The 20,841-nt window shown below is 41.2% G+C and overlaps 1 protein-coding gene and 1 long non-coding RNA gene across 8 annotated transcripts in view; both read right to left on the reverse strand.

Annotated features, from left to right (window-relative positions):
• Window positions 1–16,181, reverse strand: part of atf7ip (activating transcription factor 7 interacting protein) — a 39,830-nt gene extending 23,649 nt beyond the window's left edge. For 3 of the 7 annotated variants that reach the window (XM_086157015.1, XM_086157009.1, XM_086157008.1), the window contains exon 1: window positions 15,923–16,177. In XM_086157015.1, the coding sequence (XP_086013141.1) occupies window positions 15,923–16,072 (150 nt within the window). In that variant the 5' untranslated portion in view covers window positions 16,073–16,177. Of the gene's footprint in view, window positions 1–15,912 lie in introns of all 7 variants that reach the window. The other 4 variants (XM_086157011.1, XM_086157013.1, XM_086157012.1 and 1 more) reach the window with 4 other exon arrangements.
• LOC147228782 (uncharacterized) lies at window positions 8,636–9,493 on the reverse strand. Its single transcript, XR_015106972.1, has 3 exons — window positions 9,016–9,493; window positions 8,765–8,847; window positions 8,636–8,666 (listed from the first exon to the last, which is right to left on the reverse strand). It is a non-coding gene; the product is annotated as an uncharacterized LOC147228782 (long non-coding RNA).
• Window positions 16,182–20,841: the final 4,660 nt, after the last annotated feature.

Here is a 20,841-nt window from a genome sequence, read left to right on the forward strand (position 1 = left end):
TATTGCTTTACAAGGCACAATAAGGTGCTCCATTTAATTCAAATTTATATTTTGAGATCAGCCTGTAAGCTGCTCTTGTTTCAGGGATTCCTCTCAGATCTAGTTTCCAAATAACAGTCTTGAAAAATGTACATTGAGTTGCCTGGAGGATTGAAGTGTTTGCCTCTGTTAGCTCTGTATTGGACTACTCCAAAGGTTCCCTTGCCTCTCACCCAAATGCAGTGTGAATTCTCACATCAAATTCATTATTTATCAGATCCACAAAGATTACTATAAATTAACTGATTAAATGAACAGATCAGGATACTTTGGTTGCCTCACATCAGATGTGGATTCTTTGTACTCCCAAAGCATCCAGATTATATGCTACCTTTTAACACATTTCATATGCGATAAGCATCATTATGTGTGTAGCAATGTTGCACTATAATTGAAGTTTAAGACACAAAATCTGCTGGTTCCCCTGAAAAACTCAAGATTCTTCAGTGTCAAACACAAGCTGATAATCACTCACGCTTCCTTGTTATGGACCAACAGTGAATCCTATAAGGTATCGTCTACTAGTTACACTGGCCTGTTCATGCTTCCCCACAAAGTCAGATGGTTTTATATTTGCCACGTCGCAAGCACTAAACCAGAAGCAACTGAAACTTTGAGTTATTCAAAGGAGCAGCAGAATAGAGCAGCAGAATATATAGCAGACACATGGGTAATTTCCCTTCATGTATTAAGGGAGATGAAGAATCCCAAATGAAATTTTTTCAATATATAAGTCTGTTGCCATGGTACCATAGCCCTGTCAGACTCTGAAAAATGGTGTTCTTGGTGAACAAAAAAATAACAAATCATAGTGCTACAAAGATATATTAAGTATCTTCTTTTCTCTCAGATTGTGAATTTTAAATAGTCCAGAGGAATTCAGGCCTACAAGTATTGGTTCCTAGCCTTTAAATTTGAGTACGCGTGTTTTTGGCTTCTCATTTTTGTTCAAAGTTAAAGGCTAGCAGGGGACGAGTAGAAGGAAAAAAGGGAAGAAAAATAGCAAGAGGGTGGGGGAGGGCAGAACCGGGAGTTTCAGTGTAAATCAAGCACACGGTTATTATTCTTTCGCCGTGCACTACTGGCAAGATTTGTTTCAAAACTGTGAAAATACCATTTAAGAAAACAGTCCACGTTAACTCACATACCAAAATAAAAACAATAGATCTCAGTACTGGTAAGGTAGTACAGCTTCCCTCAGAAGAATGTAAAAACATGGAAATATATAGATTAGCGGTATTCACATACGGTAGCTCATTATGCTGGCTGAATTCTTAATGATTACTTCAGATATAGCTAGCACCACACGGACACATCGAAAATCAACTGCCTGACACAGAGCGCCAACACCCCTCCCCCACACACAGTCTGCTCCAGTTAGGAGTTTTACAGCCAAGCATGGACTAAACCATTGAAACAGAAGGGTGCTTCAGAAAATAAAGTGGGTAAGTTAAAAAGGATAAAGAAAAAACAATTTACACTTAATATATAGAACATAGAAATTACATTACTAAATGTAGTAACAGAGCAAAAAATTAACACTATTTCACATTATGTGAATTATCATATTTTTGTTAATGGTAGCAACCTACATACTGCGGATTAGACCATGTTTTATTTGTTTTCTTCTGAAAAGCAAAAACGGTCTTTGGGCAGGATAAAAATGGTATCTTACAGGTTTACATCTGCCTGAAAAAAACATTTGAGCAATAGTACAGTCTAGTAACAGCATAGGATATTTATCTGTGAAAAACTGTCATTACGATAGTACTTCCTTTAGTTTATATTTTAGTTTTGTTAACAGGCTAGCCTGCCAGACAAATCCCCTCCCCCACCCCTTTTCCTTTGATAGATGGCTTGCAGTGAATGCTACAGCACAAAATGGCTGCTGCTGCTGCCGCTGCTCCTGTATGCAGTTAAAGCAGAAGGAATCCATTTAATGCACCCTCGACAAACATTGCCATGTTGTATCACTATCATGTTGCTATGTCTGCTAGCATGTATCTTTGTAGAGATTTCTTCATCTGTCTATTACTTGTTGAGATTTTCACTTTTTTAGCACTCGTAAAATACGAATAGATTTTCACACTTGGATAGAAGCTCAATTTAAATGTATAGGTAGGTTATTAACACCCAGCTTCTCTCCAATGTAGTGTGCTACAGACTATATCGATTTTGAATAAGTTGTTTAAAAAGAAAAAAACAGTGCCATGTACTCTTGATCTTAAAGGATTATTAAATGAACTCTTTTCAATAAGTGAATCTTTAGTTCCTCTTAGCATTGCACCTAAATATATAGTTTAGAGGCAGCATTACTCGTCCCTCTTTGCTTTCCTAACATTGCGACAAGAACTTACACTTGAATTCAATATCTTCTTAAAAGCTTCTAAATGACCCTTCGCAACATGGTGCTGTAAGAATCTAACAGTAAGACCAATCTAGCCAGCATGGGCCAGGCATGGTGGATTGGCCAGGCATGGTTCACATTGGACCAGCTGGCAAGTACAGGGCCACACAAAGAGATGTACAACCATTCACAGTCATATACACCCATGACCAATTTACCTACTGCACTTTTGGGGATTTTAGGAGGAAACCAGAGTACTCATAGAAAACCTACACACATGAGGAGAGCATACATCTTGACATGGAAAAGGCAGTTGGAAACAAACTAGGAACCTTTTCTGAGGCAGGAGTGCTTACCACTGCACAACCATGCATCCATAATGATTTCTAGTTCTATGGTAGCCCAATAATGTGAACACAGAAAAGGGATACTACTACTGTGTTTTTGTTGATAAATGCCAAATGAAGAAAAGCTACCACATAGATCAATGAAAAGCAAGAAAGATAACCACTAGTGCTGCAGTAGTGGCTGAAAGTCTGACATGGTGATTAACAAAATACTTCAAACAGGTTTGAAAATCAGGATTATCGGGGGGTTCCTTGAGATTCTTATATATAAAAATGGAAGCACAAAGAGACATACAATAAATAACTGAAAGGTCAGTACTGAAGACGACACTGTAGGGTATGCTTCAGGGACCTATATGGTATTCTACATTATCAAAATGTTACTCAAAAATATGCATCTGATCTACTTCTACTAGCTTGAGGAGGCTTTAAGTGTATGGCTTCTTTGAGCAAGGAGCAGAAATTCTCACTACCAGCTCAAAAATGATGAATCACCATGGTCCTGTACATCAAGGGCCTGTATCATAGTAAAACATACTGAGAATCCTGTGCGGTAAAGCATCAAAAGAAGTTGGCATACCAAAGGGGCTGATTGCCAACTGTCATACTGATAAAGAGATTGTTACAGAAGCCCCAAGTAAAGCTTCGTAGTAAGCAAATGCAGTTTTACAAGAATGGCAACAGGAAGAAAACTGAAGTGGTAGAAGTACCACAGAGGATTTAGAAGCCCCTTGTGAGTTACATCATATAAATGACAGAAGTTTTTAGAGGTATCCTTAGGTTGCTTCAGTGCTTACATTATGGCTTGGGCAAATTTCCAGCAACCACACACAATCATATGGAACCTCTTACATGTGTGTTTCTATATGGAGTGGACTTCCATAAACATGGTCACGTTTTTATTCAAATACATAGGTAACAACTGAACATGCGCAAGAAATTGTGTTTGCCATGGATTATCCATTTATTCATTCATTGTCCCATAGCTTGGCAAGGGCTGGGTCACAGGGGCCACAGACAAAGTAAATCAACCCAGTTGTCCCTTCCCTCGGTAACACATCATTACCCTCCCTGGAGGACGCCGAGGTATTCCAGGTCAGATAGACAATTCCTTCAAATATTTTGTGGGTATGCTTACCTGGCAAAGCCCCCCTTGGCAAAGGCCAACTCAGGACTGAGGTCTAACGGGAGGTGCACAAGATGCATCTTTAATCAGTTTCCCAAATCACTTCATCTTACTCCATTTGTTGCAAAGGAGCAGCAGATATATGCTAAGCTCCCCCATGATCACTGTGCTCTCACTCTACCACTATGGGTAAGCCCAACCACCAAATAAAAGAAAACCATTTTGCCAACATTTATCGGATACCTTGTTCTTTATTACATGACCCAAAGTTGTGCCCATGGAAGTGAACTGGAAAATTAATGGACTGGCAAATCAAGAGCTTTTATATCATAAACAGTACTCTCTTCACCACATACTGATGCAGTGCCTGAATCAGTATTGGTTGCTATTCAATTCACTTTCCATTCTACACTCACTCATGTACAGGACCTTTCGCTACTTGAGCTTCCTCAGTTGAGCAATCCCCTTCCAAACTGAAGGGAATCCAATCCGGTAATAAGGTGGTTATCAGGACAGTCATGGCCTCTGACTTGGAGGTGCTGACTCATCTTAAGAGTTTTTGGGTTACAAACTGCCTCAATTTCCACTGAAATAAGTCAGTTGGAAAGGCCACATCGTAGTTCCCACTAAAGGAAGTCAGTTGGAAAAGACCACATCGTAGTTCCAACTGAAAGAAATCAGTTGGAAAAGACCACATCGTAGTTCCTTAGGTCAATATGTCTATGAAGGTCTTCAGTCACCCGAACAAGGTGCTTGTCATTTAAGCTTGTTGCATCAACTGGACTTGCTTAGATTCTTAACATTCTCACTGAAGTAGTACTTCAGTTCTTACTGACTATGTGGAGTTTTAGATACATTAAATACAAGAGAGGGGTTCGGGCCATGATCTTCCACCTAAGTATTAGGTGTAAATCGTTGGAAAAACAAAGGAAACTGGTTGGGTCACTTGAGAGTTTGAATGAGGTTGGCGAGGGACAAAAAAAACCCCAATTGGATCATCTAAAGAGAAGTTGGAGTGTGTAGGAATTCAGTGTAAGTTGGTAAACTGGTTGGATCACCTCAGGTGGAGTCTGAATTGGGTATGTTAGGCTCTGGTGTGAGTTGGATCTAATGGGTCAAATACTGATATTTTGTCAGTCATCAAGGTCATGCATAAACCTAGTCATGGGCTAGATCACTGTCCTTGAAGATGTTTCACCCCTCACCAGAGAAGCTTCTCAAATTGTATGGGACTGCAGGGAGTTCTCTGTATATAGCTGCTAAGGTCGGGGACTGGTCTGAGTTGAGATAACTTCTTAGGTAATTGAAAGAGTTGTTTTTGCTGGAAACTAGGTTGAATGGGGTTGCTGTGTCAACGTAAGTGTGATTAGGAGGAACAAAGGTACAACTTCTCGTGACTCACCAGAGGTAAAATTTCAATAGCTAATTGTAGATGAAGTTTGGACTGGGTGAAACAAGGGAAAAGAGACCATTACATCAGTTGGACTGAGGTTCCAGCAATAGTGATAGGGAAATTGTTCTGGTTGTGGACGCTCTTGGGTGGTTTGGAGGTTGCTGATAGACATGTTTAGTCTGTGTGTGTTGATCTGTCTTGGGGTTGACCCAAGCACGGTATACACTATATGACCAAAAGTATTTGCTCACCTGCCTTAACTTGCATATGAATTGAAGTAACATCCCATTCCTAATCCATAGGGTTCAACATGACGTCGGCCCACCCTTTGAAGCTATAACAGATTCAACTCTTCTGGAAAGGCTGTCCACAAGATTCAGATGTGTGTTTATGGGAACTGTTGACCATTCTTCCAGGAGCGCATTTGTGAGGTCACACACTGATATTGGATGAGAGGGCCTGGCTCTCAGTCCCCGCTCTAATTAATCCCAAAGATGTTCTATCGGCTTCCGGTCAGAACTCTGTGCAGGCCAGTCAAGTTCATCCACACCAGACTCTGTCATCCATGTCTTTATGGACTTTGCTTTGTGCACCGGTGCACAGTCATGTTGGAAAAGGAAGGGGCCAGCTCCAAACTGTTCCCACAAAGTTGGGAGCCTGGAATTGTCCAAAATGTCTTGGTATGCTGAAGCTTTCAGAGTTCCTTTCACTGGAACTAAGGGGCAAAGCCCAGCTTCTGAAAAATAACGTCACACCATAATCCCCCCTCCACCAAACTTGGCACATCGCTTAGCACAATACAGTCAGACAAGTACCATTCTCCATGCAACTGCCAAACCAAGACTTGTCCATCAGATTGCCAGAACAAGAAACGCGATTCATGACTCCAGAGAACCCATCTTCAATGGTCTACAGTCCAGTCGCAATGTGCTTTACACCACTGCATCTGTCACTGCTTTGTACATGGTGATGTGTGGCTTGGATGCAGCTGTTCGGCCATGGAAACCCATTGTATGAAGCTCTTTGCGCAGTGTTCTTGAGCTAATCTGAACGCCACATGAAGTTTGGAGGTCTGTTGCGATTGACTGCTGAATTTTGGTGACCTCTTCCCACTATGCACCTTAGCATCCGCTGACCCCGCTCCGTCAGTTTACGTAGCCTACCACTTTGTGGCTGAGTTGCTGTCGTTCCCAGACACTTCCGTGTTATTATAATACAGCTGACAGTTGACATTGGAATATTGAGGAGCAAGGAAATTTCACCACTGGATTTGTTGCACAGGTGGCATCCTATCACCATTCCACGCCGGAATTCACTGAGCTCTTTAAAGCGACCCATGGTTTCACAAACGTTTGTAAAAACAATCTGCATGCCGAGATGCTTGATTTTGTACACCTGTGGCTATGGAAGTGATTAGAACATCCAATTCCAATTATTTTGATGGGTGGGAGAATACTTTTGGCCATATATTGTATGAGGGTGAAAGGTTATGTCGAAGGTCCCCCTCCTCTGTTCATCGCTAAACAGAGGAGGGAGGCATAGACACAACCTTTAGGCCACATACAACATCATACAAATACTACAAGCCATTAATGTTTTTAAACACAATTATCTAATGTTGCAAACATTAAGGCCCAATACCCAAGCACATGAGTTTTAGTGCTAGTGCCACTAGCATTTATCTACCAGACAAACAAGTTTTCAAAAAATTGGATAAAGCCATTACACAGTAACACTATCCTATGTTGAAGCCCTGAGAACATGGCAGACTTAGAAACAGGGCAGTTTCACAACTGACTTTATCTTTATCAGCTGATTTAGATATGACTACAAGTCCAACAGCTTGTGCAATTTGGCTTGCGTAGAATGTGGCAATTATTTGTTATGATTTCTTCTTGAACCCCTCTATAGACAGAGCTTGGATTAAGCTATATTCATCTTTCCCATTGTTCAGGTGCATTTGACTGAATATGAGCAGACAATATTGCCTGAAATGCTTCAGAATTCATCTTGCTGCTTTAATTATCAGTCACGTCATCGAGTGATACAAGGGAGCCAGTTTCATTGGCTGCCATACATGCCCACAACATGACACTGCCACCACCATGCTTCATTGATAAGGTGGTATGTCATGGATCATGAGCAGTTGTGTAATGGTTCAGCCTCATCCTTGGCTCATGGGTACTGCTTGTCAAGGGACATGCAGCTACTGCCCATTACCAGCAATTGGCGAGGACTTAATAGTCTTGCTGACATAGAATGATAAAGTTGATTAGGGATACAAGTTTAGTTATGGGAAAGAGTCGCAGAAACTACAGAAACTAAAGAGCAGAAGTCAACATTTGGGAGGAGCAATATGGTTGCCCAGAAAGAGTACTACAGATGCAGTACTTTCTTACTGAATGCTGGTAGAGAAGGACACAGAAGGTCAGGGGGGGCTGCATTGTATTTTTGAAGACCTCAAAAAGGCATTTACAGGGAGCAAGAGATGAACTATGGTATTGTATGGTTGAAGTCTGGAGTGGCAGAGAAGTATGTCAGACTGGTGCAGAGCATGTATGTGAGATGCGAGACAGTGGTGAAGTGTGCTGTAGGTGTGACAGAGAAGTTCAAGGTGGAGGTGGGACTACATCAAGGAGCAGCTCTGAGCCCCCTCTTGTTCTAAGTGATAGACACACTGACAGATTTGGTTAGACAGGAATCTCAATGGACTATGATCTTTGCAGACGACATTGTGATCTGTAATGAGAGCAGGGAACAGGTAGAGGAAAATCTAGAAAGGGGGCGGTATGTTCTGTGTCGGGTCTAATCGCCCAACACTTCTATTCTCAAGGAAGGAGAAACGGCGACAGAACAGGTTTCTTGTTCGCGAGGAGAGCAAACAATGTCACGCTCAGTAACAACCCGTTATACTCTGGCTGTGACTCGCTGCACCCTCTCTTTTTATTATCCTTTGGGCGATTCTTGGTTACATACAACTTTCATTGTCTAGAACATTTTGACATACATTATGAAAACAGGAACAACCCAGTTCCCCTTGGCTCTTCACCATTTTGGAAAGGGAAGTATACCTGTCTTGGTTCAAACAGGCTTATAATCACATGCAGATAACAAAAATAGACTATATGTTTTCAACACTCTGGAAAAAAGAGGAGGGAAGAAGAAGAGGGACCTAAGGGTAACAATAAGGCTACAGGGAGTGGAGATAAAGAAGGTGGAGCATTTTAAGTACTTAGGGTTAACAGTCCCTGTCAGAGAAAAATGTAAGGGGTAAAAGGCTATCAACCAGAATTACAAGAAAGGTGTATAAGACAGTTGTGAGACTAGTGATGCTGTAAGGTTCAGACCAAATGGCAATGAAGAGAAGACAGGAAGCAGAGCTGGAAGTAGAAGATGTGAAGATGTTGAGGTTCTCTTTGGGAGAAACAAGGATAGATATGATCAGAAATTAGTCTTATCAGATGGGACAGCACACATTAGATGTTTTGCAAATAAGGACAGAGAAGCCAAACTGAGAAGGTTCGGTCATGTGCAGAGAAGGGTTGGTCAATATATCACTAGAAGGAAACAAGGATGAAACTGTCAGACAGGAGCTCTAGAGGAAGACAAAAGTGAAGATTTATGGATGTAGTGACGGAGGACATGAAATGAGTGTGAGAGAAGAGGATACAGAGAATAGAGTTATAAGGAGATAGTTAATGTGGGGACCCCAAAAGGGAAAAGCCAAAAGAAAGAGAAGAAGTGAGGACTTAACAGCAATTGCCTTCAATCTCTCTGGTTGCTGTGTCATCCCTCTGTCTGCCTTCCCTTCTCCAGCGCACTCTTTCATTTTCTGTCGTCCTATCTGAGTTCTGTATAGGGACTGCATCTCTTGTTCCATGTTCCTTTTCCGGCTCCTTTCTTTCTTTATTCTCATTTTCTGTCCTCCCTAAATCGAAAGGGTATGCTGCTGCTCTTGCGCCTGGCCTTCTGTTGCTGACTGGGACCCTTTTGAGTTCCCTGCCCGGTTGATGTGTGCCAGCGCATTCCCTCCTTTTCCCAACCGATCCCTCTTTGAGTTCCCTGCTGCATCAATCGACGGCAACTTTTTTCTGCCTGGCCTCCTGGTCCCAACCGGGTCGCCTTGAGTTCCCAGCCCCGTTGTTGGACACCAGCGTTATCCCCCATTTAGACTCTACACTCAAGCAACAAACTGTTTACCTGCTACCAGACCCAGCGTTCTCCAAGTACCAACTCTTTACTCCAAGCACATCTTATTTGTTCCATTTCAAATCCACTGTGGTCTTTTATAGTCAAAAAGATGAGAATGGTGTTGATTTCCCAGTATTTAAGGACCTGACTGTACTAGTCAGTCCACTTCACTTCTTATCCATGATGGTAGCCTAAACCCTTGTATATGCAAGAAAGGGGTTTCAAGTGTTAAATAGGAATGGATGTAAGCAGGTAATAGAAAATATGTTTCTATAACTAACAATCCAGAAATTGGCATCAAGGCATATACTGTAGATCATCATAAAGTCTTTTTATCTGTATTCAACTGCGTTGCATGCAACCAAACTCTACAGAGCAAGGATACTTTTTGGGGAACTCACCCACTCCATTCTTCAAAATTATTTTCAGACATTCTTTGCTTTGAGATGTTCCTGAAATCCCCAACAACTGTCAAGGTCCCTGGTAGGGGGGCACTTGATATAAATGTCCAATACTGATACATTTCCAGTATTCTGTTTCCTTTCCAATGTACCACTTTCAGTTCACCCCCAATTGCATTTTTAAAGAAATAGGGAGACTGTCACTGATGACTAACTTCCCTTCTTGGACTGTAATGTTTATATTCAAGAAGACAGGAGCCTGGTTATCAAGATTTACCAGAAACCTACACATACTGACCAATATTTGCCCTTTGACTCAAATCACCTCTTGAACATAAAGCCAAAGCCACCAAGCCAAAAACATCCCAGTAACTACTGAAGGCAGAAAGACTAAGGTCCAACATATTAGGAAAGCCCTCAAATCTTGTGACTACCCTAATTGGGCCTTTGCCAAAACTGTAACCACCAGATGCAGAAGTGCAGAACAGGACGATAACAGGAACATAATGACGGACAGTCATACCATATGTTGCTAGCATTTCAAAAAAACTCAGAGGGGTTTTCAACATTCAACAGTACACTTCAAACTCCACAATACTATGAAGCAAGACTGGTCCTCCCCAAGGACAGCACATCCAGACACAAGATAGAAAATGCGGAGTACAGGTGGTCCTCACTTAACGACATACTCGGATAACGACAACTTGCAGTTACGACGGGCTTTGCGATGATATTAAAATATGTGAGAATGTGCTGACAGCAGAGTTGTGAGTATGTGTTGTATGCACTTACCCGCACTTATAATTGGCTTATATTCATGCAAATACAAACATTAGAGGGAAAAAAGGGAAAATAGCACAGTACAAATGGTCAATTTGTATGCAGGTACTGTATGGTAGTACTATAGAAACAATGTTTCCCTTAACGACAAACTCGCTTAACAACAGACCCCTTGCAATGTAACCCCGCTGTTAAGTGAGGACCATCTGTATTCTAACACCTCTTCTGTAGAGTGTGATAAGTCTACATTGGGGACACAGAACAACTTCTCCACAAAGGGATGGCCCAACACAGGAGAGACAGTACTTTAGGGCAGACCTCCACAGCCAGCAAACACCTGACAAACAAGGGCCGCTCCTTTGAAGACAGCAATGTCCGCATTCTGGCCAGAGAAGACAGATGGTTTGAGCAGAGTCAAAGAAGCCATCTTTGTCAGAACTGTCAAAAACTGTCTCTGAGAAGAGGAGGGGGTCGAAGGCAAAACTCTTCACCCACAGGCCTGGTCTGCTGGTCAGACCTGGTCTGCTGGTCTGCACCTTCCCAACCACCCAGAAAGATCCTCCACTGGAACCAGACGAGAGTGACTACCCCCTGAGCCTCAGTCCTTGTGATCCAACAGGTTTCCCACCGTTGTATCACATCACGAGAATTTTGGCAACACCTTTTCAAATTTCAATATCGGTAAGTCCCCAGAAGTTTTACCAGACTTCCCACTTAACAACAACCCCATTAACAAAACAACCCTCTTCAACCTAGTTTTTACAAAACAACTCTCATTTACAAAACAGACCAATGCAACTTAGACCAAGCCCCAACCCTCTGGTTTCATACAGAAACTCCCTACAGTCAATAAGTACTGAAGACATCTCTTGGATGAAACGCCTTCAAGGGAAGAAAATCGAGGTCCAGCTGCCAGGAGAAGATTTGAACAGGAATTAACAATGGCGTGGTTGACTAAGAACCTTTCATAGAATTTTTTTCATTTATCATGACTGAAGTCTGCCCTTCAAAATTTGTTCCATGAAGCAACTGACTGTGGCATTAGATAGATTCTACTTACTTTGACAAGCACAGAGGCCTAGAGGAAGATCGAAGAGATTTATGGATGTAGTAAAAGAAGACATAAAGTTAGTTGTTGCGAGAGACAAGGATGCAGGACGCAACAAGGTTAGATGGAGGAAGATGATTCACTTTGGCAAGCCCTGAAGGGAGCAGCCAAAAGGATAAGCCATGGACTCCACTAGATTCTGTTGATGTGCTGTGGTATCAGGCACTGACATGTCCAGCAGTAGATCCTTTAAGTCCTGTCACCTGCCCATGGTAGGGCCTCCATGGATAAGACTTGTTTGTCCAGCACATGCCACAGATGCTCGATTGGATTGAGATCAAGGGAATATAGAGCCCAAATCAACATCCTCAAATTTTTTGTTGGCCTCAAACCATTCCAAAACCATTTTGTGCTTTATGGAATGGTGCATGATGAAATGTAAGGGTGTGCATGGTCTGCGACAATGGACATCTAGGTGGTATGTAAAGAAGTAACATTTACTTTGAATATTGGACCCGAGGTTTTCCAGCAGATCATTGCCACAAGCGTTACGCGGCCTCCAATGTCTTGTCTTCAAGCCTCCTTCTTCCATTACTCCATGAACAAGTACTGACACTCATGTGCACATTGTTGGCATTGGTAGACAGGGGTCAGCACGGGCACCATGACTGGTCTGCAGCTATGTGCCCCACATGCAACAAACTGAAGCACTGTACATTCAGACACATTTCCATCAGAAGCACACAGTCTACAGTAGCTTGTCAGTTGGATCAGACCCTATGGGGAACCTTTCATGTGTGCACCAATGAGCCTTGGCTACCCATGGGCCTGTCGCAAGATTGCCAAGGCTCCTTATGCCTTTTGAACATGCAGTGCAAACCTAGACCTTCCTTGGGATGTAGTTATTTAGGGTCTATGTCGAGTGTTAGAGTAAGTCTGACAGGACATAAAACAATTTTTACTCAACCAGCTGCCTATAACCAGCTGCCTGTATTCAACAATCAAGCACGGCTCTGCAATGTATTAACACTGACTGTGAATGTGTTTACACGTGAGCCAAATATGTGACTCAAGTCAAACAAATCACAAGCACTGAAGAAACTATTTCTACATGAGACAGCAATGAACTACCCCCTCAACAAAGCATACCCTAAGCATTAGTAAGTGTGAGCATCAAATTTGCTGTAGGTTGAAGGCATGAGTCTTGATGATATAGAATATGATTTCTCGGGGTCAAACTCAGACATATTATTTGGCACTGAAAGTAGGCAAATAGAAGTACGAAAAAAGAAGTAGACACCCTTATGGCTCCCGCATACAGTAACCAACACCATCAATACAGAGCGGACCCAACGACTTTCACTGATATGAGCATGACAAAATCACTCAAATCTGAAGACCGCACTTTTCAAATCTGCCAAATCTTAGGGTAACAACAAAGTCTTTGCATAGAAAACCAAGCCTTTCCTTGATCAAAAATTCATCCATCAAGCAACTACATTGGATCAATATGTCACTGTCTCTGTCCAGCAGGAGTCAACTCTAAAAAATATCTTCAAGTCAGATTCATCATTTGGGATCTTGCTCGCTTAGTCCATCTATGTAAAGTGTCGTCTATTATCCTTCCCCAAGGATTGCATCAATAGAAAATGAAAACATAAAGTGATGGTCAACTTTTTGTTCTGGCTGAGAAACTACACTTATAACACTAAAAGAAATGACTTAATATTTTGTTTCAAATGTGCGTGTCGAGTATTAATTACAAGTAAATCTTTATTAATACCTTTTTTTTTTAAGTTTACTGTTTGACGAAAAGATTTCATTTTCATGTGCGTCAATGTAGTTTGACATAGGTGTAGTTAATAACTAGCTCTAATTGGGACAGAAATATCTTAACATGCCGACTTGAAAGTATTTGGATATCAATCAAGTTTTCAAAATTTGGGATGGAAGAGAGAAACATTTTTTATATAATCAGGATTGTCTTTATTGCATAAATAGTAAACAGAATAATTGACAATAAAGACCAAATTTCTCATATTTTGACATTTCAAATAAACAAGTTGCTCTTATAATGTTGCAATTTATTAAAAAAACGTAACAAGGGATGCTTTGGAAAGGCCATTTACATACAAACAAACATTTTGATTGAGTGCATATTTTGAACATATTTTGTTCGGTTTTAAAATTTGTAGGTACTTTAATCTGGATTTAACATTGCATTTCGATTTTCCCTTTCTGGATAGGTACATAAAATGCAGTTTCAACGGTTATGCTTGGATGTAAGTTTTGGTCTCCTCCCGCTTTACTGTCACATGATAAAAGGTCATTTTGAGACGTCGGTCTTTCTCATTGTAGTGACATCAAAAGCCATCAAAAGAAAAACGTTAAGAAATTTAAGGGGGTGCAGTGTGTTGGTACTAAGAGCTGCATTGCACTGACTTACATTTGGCAAAAAATCTGTGAAAATCAAGGCTGCAAAAGATGATACAGCAAACTGGTGTTTAGTTACATGGGGAATTTTCGACTCACACCTTGAAATAACCCCACACTTTCTGATAATTTTCATCATTGTAGCTAGCTCTGCAAATTCATACAAATGACTGACTCCATACATCTACCGGGCAGCTTCTGGAAAATGCAGGTGTGGCTTTTAAATCCTGCTCTCTTTGCAGCAGAGAAAACAGTTTATAATTAATTAAATGTCACGGATCAACTTTATGTTGACTACAGTGAATCAAAATGATTAAGTTTTAATATATTTTTCACCTCTGTGCGTTGGTTTGTTCCCCAAGCCGCAAGACTGTGACTGACTTGTGGCTCTCTGTCTCTCAACTAATCAGCTTTACTGAGAGCAAAGTGATAGTCAAGGTACAGCAATGGTACTTTTCAACTTAAGAAGCCTACGAAAGGAAAATAGAAACGAAGGAAGAAGAAATGTGTTCAACTCCTGTATTACCATTAAAATTAAGCCACACCCACATGCTAGGCCAGTTGGTGCATGGAAAATTACTGGACTGAACCACTAGAGGCCCGACAGGGGGGATTCATCTGCACAATACATTCAGCATTTTCCCTTTACATACATATTTTTGATGGTTTTGTTTCTGTGATTCAGAAACATTGGAAGGATGTTGATGTTTGTATTAAGGTTCATCTGTCTGGTTGGTAGTTTATACCAAACCTGTGGCATTTTCAATGCTCTTCATTTAGAAAGCTGAAAATGCTCCAATACCACTTGACGTTGAAGAGAGTAATCACTGACAATGTGCGTGATTTATTTAATTCAGATTTTCAATGGTTGCTATAATGTAATAGAAAGTTGCCTGCTTTTTGCTCCTCCCCCTGACTCACCTCTGCAGTATGCTGGGTGATCTTGCTGCTTGTTGAAGCACCAGCCGTGTTCATTAACTGGTCTAAATTAACCCTTTTAAAGCTGATCTCAAACACATGCATATAAATATATATATATATATATATATATATACACACACACACACCTAAATAAATGTGTATGTAAATGTGTGTGTGTGTGTATATATATATATATATATATATATATATATATATATGCGTGTGTGTTATACATGTATGTTTACTAAACATTAAATGTGCATTAAACTTGAATGATAGCAAATTAGCAAATAAATATGTCTGCTAGCTGTATCGCTGGCAGTAATTCACTGATGTGTCCGCGCAAGCGCTCTTCAGTTAGCACTGTTTAGCAATGTAAACAGCGCGGGTTAAAATTGCTACACACACGCACACTTCAATAATAGAAAAGGTTCCGTCGGCTTTGAATGATAATATCCCACCAATGTGAGTATGGCACATCCGAATTAGCATTCCAACCATTTCCAAATAATCATAGCTGCAGTGGCTAAGCCCCATACTTTGACCAAGACAGTTAGCACGTTAGCGTCTCATCAGGTGTCAATAAATTTGCTGTGCAAACAAACACATCTAAATATGTATATATATTTACACACACACACATATTAATATATATTTACACACACACATATTATATATATATATATGCGCACGCATAGATAGATATTCGCACACAAATTTGTTGGAATAAGTAAATAAATTAATCTTATACTTAACTAGTTGATGCAAAACTATTAAAGTGTCTTGAATATCCCTTGGTAGCAAAGACCACCCCAAAGACTGGCTTATCATAAATTCAAAAACACAGGACTGTAATATATCGGCTAGCAGCGCTAACTTGCAGTACCTCGACTCACCGGTTCTTCGCGTTGCCAACTGTACGTTCCCGCGAAATTCGGCCACGGACGGTAGCGCTTGCGAGCTGTTCGGGGGACGCGGCTGCGTAAGAACCCCTGGTGTCGGGACGCGGTATCAGTGGGACGCCGGGTCCATTGGCTTTCACACATTCACGTGGGGGAAAAACCAGTGAGCTGTGCCACAACAACTGAGCGCCTGAGCGTTCGCCGCCTCGACCCGACTTCTAACGACTGTCGCTCAGGAGTTGACTCCTCCTCTTTTCGTGCGGATGTGGTAGGGGGGGGGGAGAAGAAGAAAAAAAAAAGAATCAGTCGGAGGGGCGGTCGAAAGACGACGCGCGGTCGGTCGTGCTTGACCAACCGCCTCGCTCCTTTTCGTTTTCGTCGCGTTCTCGTTTTCTCTTGTCTGCCGCCGGTGGTGCTGATGTCGTTAGCTAAAACCACAAGGTAGGTATGAACTGCTCCCAGCGCTTGGTAGACGGCGGGACTATGGGGGAATGTGGCCGAGAAGCAGCACCTCTGCCCGGAGAAAGCAGACCGCAGTGTAGCCGAAACAACCTCGCAGAGCAGATGGTTGGAGGAAACCAGGGGGGACAGCAGGGGAACATTAGCATGGAAAGGGTGGGCAGTGTTTATGCTGCGACGGCTCCGGGGGGAGGGATTAACCGGTGGTGGAGGAGGAGTCAGATAAACGACAGCTCCAAGACTTTGTTAAACTACAGACTGCTCAGGTTACATTTGTAGTTTATGCATCATTGAAACGTAGCTGTGTTTCAGTTGCTGGCAAACACACGCACACTGTGTGTGCGTGGTTACACTGCAATTATGATTTATTTCATATAGGCAAACTACATAAGACAAAACCCCAAAGTGCGTGTTTGAGTTCGCAAAGAAACGTGTCAAAATGTTTAAACTGTGAATCTCTTATGCCATCTTTTCCAAGTTTTGAACATATCAGATATGACCTGCAGGTTTTCACTGTTCTGACATTATCCATCAGTCAGCCATTTTGTAGACATCTGTGAAATGATTGCAGTTCCCCAGGAGACCAGCAGAGGGCCAGTTATTGTGATGTCATGATCATAAACAATAAACTGTTCCTGAACATAACTAGTGCACATTTTGCACATGTTTTGAATTGTGAGAGGGCCAATACTCTTGCAGTTTGAGATTTCATACATCAAAGCTGATACTATCTTGTGTAGGAGGTGATCGCTGCTGCTTACCCCTGCGCCTTTCTCTCAGTCTCTCTCACACACACACACACCCTTTTGCAGTGCTAGTCTTGTAGAAGGGTTTGATTTGATCAGTCCTTTTTTATTTTGACTCATGTGCGAGAACGGACTTGGCTAAGCTGCAGTGGCATCTCTAAAAGAGGTGGAATTTCAAACATTTGCATTTTTATGTAAGGTGAAGATCATGTGATCTCATTAAATGCTGGTCACATGCTCAAACAGCTGACCAACAAAAAAAGATCTTTGAAACATTGTTATTACCTTTATATCTATATATTTACGAAGAATTGTTAAAGGAGCATTGGCCTTGGTGTCTTGTGTATAAAAGCTGACTCAAAAATACAAATGTTGTATTTTTATTTTCCTAAAAGAGCACGTTTATTTGACAGTGTTAATCATACAGCAATCTCAGCGTAATTGAAAGCTCCTGTAGCGGTCACGGTAAGTGCTTCACATATTTGACTTGCTTAAGACGTATTTCTCTGTCTTTGGCGCTCGTTTGTAACAATAAACTGGAAAAGGGAATCTGGAGCCCAAAAAGCAGAAAGCCAGCATCAAACTAAAGGGGCACTGTGGTTCACTGTCTCGTTTTCTCCGTAATAAGGATGCGTATGGTGGTGCCTGAGAGGGAACAGGCTCCTTCCTTTCCATGTCACACCTTCACCATTTTATCTAAATAGGCTACCACATTTTCTTGTTTTTTTTTGTTTTTTTTTAATAACTCCATCTTGTTAAGCCTCAGTACACAGATTATAGACTCTTGAAAAATCCCTCAAAAAACTCAAACCATGGTGAGCAGCTTCGCATGTTCTTAAGTCTCATGGATAGCGATTCAGATTTTTTAAATGATAAATACAAGGTACAAGAGGGACTCTGGCTACACATTGATGAATATACATATCACACTTGAAACAAATGTTCTCCGTCAGATAAACAGATATCATGCTAGTGAAGCTGGCTACGCGGACGGCTAGACCAAATCTAATCAAAAAAGTCATAGTAATAAGGTCTTGCTTTTTGTGGCATTTGCCATTTTCTGACAGTCCAAGGTGTTATGCTACTGAGGGAAAAAAGGAGAGTTGTATGAAATCACCAGTTCACCTCTGAGTTCAGGTCAACGTTGCTTACCAAGTGCAGTTGCTAATACTGGTATGTCAGAATGTGGCGTTTTTTTTATTCCATGTAATATGATCAAAGGATTACATGCCGTCTGCAGTTCTTTGTGTAGTGACATCTAGAGGTAGCTGTTGGCATCTTACATTATTTTATCATTGCCCTCCCCCCCTTCCCCTGTATTATGGATAATATTCAAATACATCACCAGCTACAATCACACATCTTTTTCTCAGATCTTCAGGTTCGGATTTTACGCATGTGAGGAAAAATCATAAAATTTACTTGCATCGTTTTCCACCACAGAAAATGTGTTCCTTTGCTGCCACACCCCACCCTCCTATCTTAGTAACACTGTAACGTATTGAGTTTAATAAACAACACAGAACTTATATGGGTTTCTTTTATCCTTAGATTGTGTATGGACGTCAAAACTTCAAGAAACTTGAGTAATGCAACAAAGCAACATTTACAATAATAGGGTTTGTTTATTTTCACCATAATTGTAATTTTATTCTACATCATTAATCCCTTGCGGGAAATTCCTCTGCATTTAACCCATCATGGATGAACCATGAGCAGTTGGCAGCCACGTTGCAGCGCCAGGGGAGTGGTTAGGGGTTCAGTGTCCTGCTCAGCAACGTGTTGACAGGCTTGGAGGAGCACAGGAACCAAACCAAGAATGTTCAGTCCTAAGGACAACTGGTCTAACTCCCTGAGCCACGCCGCCCCTATGTTCGTGAAACAAAGAATTTGGAATTTCTATTAATCATGCAATCCAACTATTCTAAGTATTCATCCTAGTTTGCTTCTCAGTGCATTTAGATTAATATATAAACTGGTGTACCAGCTGGCCTACCCCTCACTCCACCCATGTGGATGGGCTGCTTAAGGGAGAAAGTGCACAAATCTCTTGGTTCATGAATTTTACACAGGGCTACCATTTTCTTCTAGCTTATTGAAGGGCCTTTTAAGAAATATATCAAATCCTCAGTTAACAGTAGGAAAGCAAGCCCCACTGTGTAAGTGAATGAAAGGCAGCTAGGTGTGTAGAGCACTACCAGTAAGGTAGCACCAATAAAACACTCAAACACAGGCAAGCTGTTGTTATCTTTTGAGAAGATGGGGTGCATACGAAGCCAGCAGGGTTATGATAAATGTTTGTTGGATAAGCAAACAGTCTTTTTCTGTCCAATTTATATTGTGCGTAAATTAGGATGCCATGCCCAATGCCAATCTTCCACTCTGAGCTATGAACAAAGGTTGAAAGGGTATATCCGTTTCCTCATGAATCGCTGCTGTTGATTCATTTCCGGGCCCAGACTGGACATCGGGAGCCCCAGGAATCTCCCAATGGCCAGCATGCATAGTGTAACTCACAGTGCAGCACAAAAATAATTTTCAGAAGGGACCCTTGTGAATATCAATGTGGGCTACAGAAATATGGCACCCATCCAGATGTGGTGGAGTGTTGTATTTATGCTCGTAAAGAAGTAGTGGGTTATGCTACGAGGAATTTAGAGAGAAAAACTCAAGTGGTGGGAGAGGGTAGACAAGCTTCCTACAAATTATTCTACGAAGCACAGTAACGCAAGACCGCCGTTCAGTAAAGCTCATGTTGTCGTTATTTATATCCTGCATTATCATTCTTGGTCAAAAGTCACATGTGGGTACGGAAGGTGCAATATGGGAAAAACCACAACACTCATTCACCAAGACAAATGATTCCACAACCGAAATTAAGCCCAGATCCAGCCCTTTATTCTACTCTTTATGTTGCTTTCGAAACTCATCACTACACATGAGTTATATGTGTAAAAGTTAAATTAGTATGTCACTAATTCTTCAACCAGCTTGCTTGAATAAAGATCGTATTGCCAAACAATAGGCCCACTGTTTAGACAAACAATGAAATTTATTTGACCTTCATTGAAAGACCAAAATGCGCCTGTGTATGAAAAGAGAAGGAAAGAAAAACATTCATTTCTGGTTCACCTTTTCGATACACAACAGTTTGTTTGCATGTTATTAAAGCCCATGGTATTTGGCATCTACAAACCGTGTCCAAAGATTTATGATTCATTCAACTCCCAAGGTGAGGAAACATGAAAAAGATGTGAGTTCCACCTCGGTCATGGGAAAAGTGTATTCATAGTCAATCAATCAGAAAATGACTGAACTGTGAACAAACCAAACATTTGTTAGACAAACTGTAAAAGCAGCGTGCTATACTGCCACCATCTGATTGGTCTGTTCTTTCTTCTGACCAAGCTGCCATTACAACCGTGAACAGTCATTGTCAAAAACAGGCCAGAGACCCAATAAAAAATTATTTGGATTTCAGACTATGTCTTCTGTGAATTCTCTCTTAATTAGATAAAGCTTGACACATTGTGAGCGTGTCTCGTTATGTTCACGACGACGGTTATGATATTCACCATGCTTAGGGTTGTTGGTGATTACCCCTCTTCGGCTGGCTGTAGTGTTAAAATTAGATTTCTTTTCCATTATTTAATGTGTATCATTGAATTTTTTTTTTTTTTTTATAAAAAATGCATCAAACCAATCTGG

This window comes from Fistularia commersonii, chromosome 12 (genome assembly GCF_037954325.1).
Source record: "Fistularia commersonii isolate RoL2024-O1a breed Wild chromosome 12, RoL_Fcom_v1.0, whole genome shotgun sequence".
Classification (NCBI taxonomy): Eukaryota; Metazoa; Chordata; class Actinopteri; order Syngnathiformes; family Fistulariidae; genus Fistularia; species Fistularia commersonii.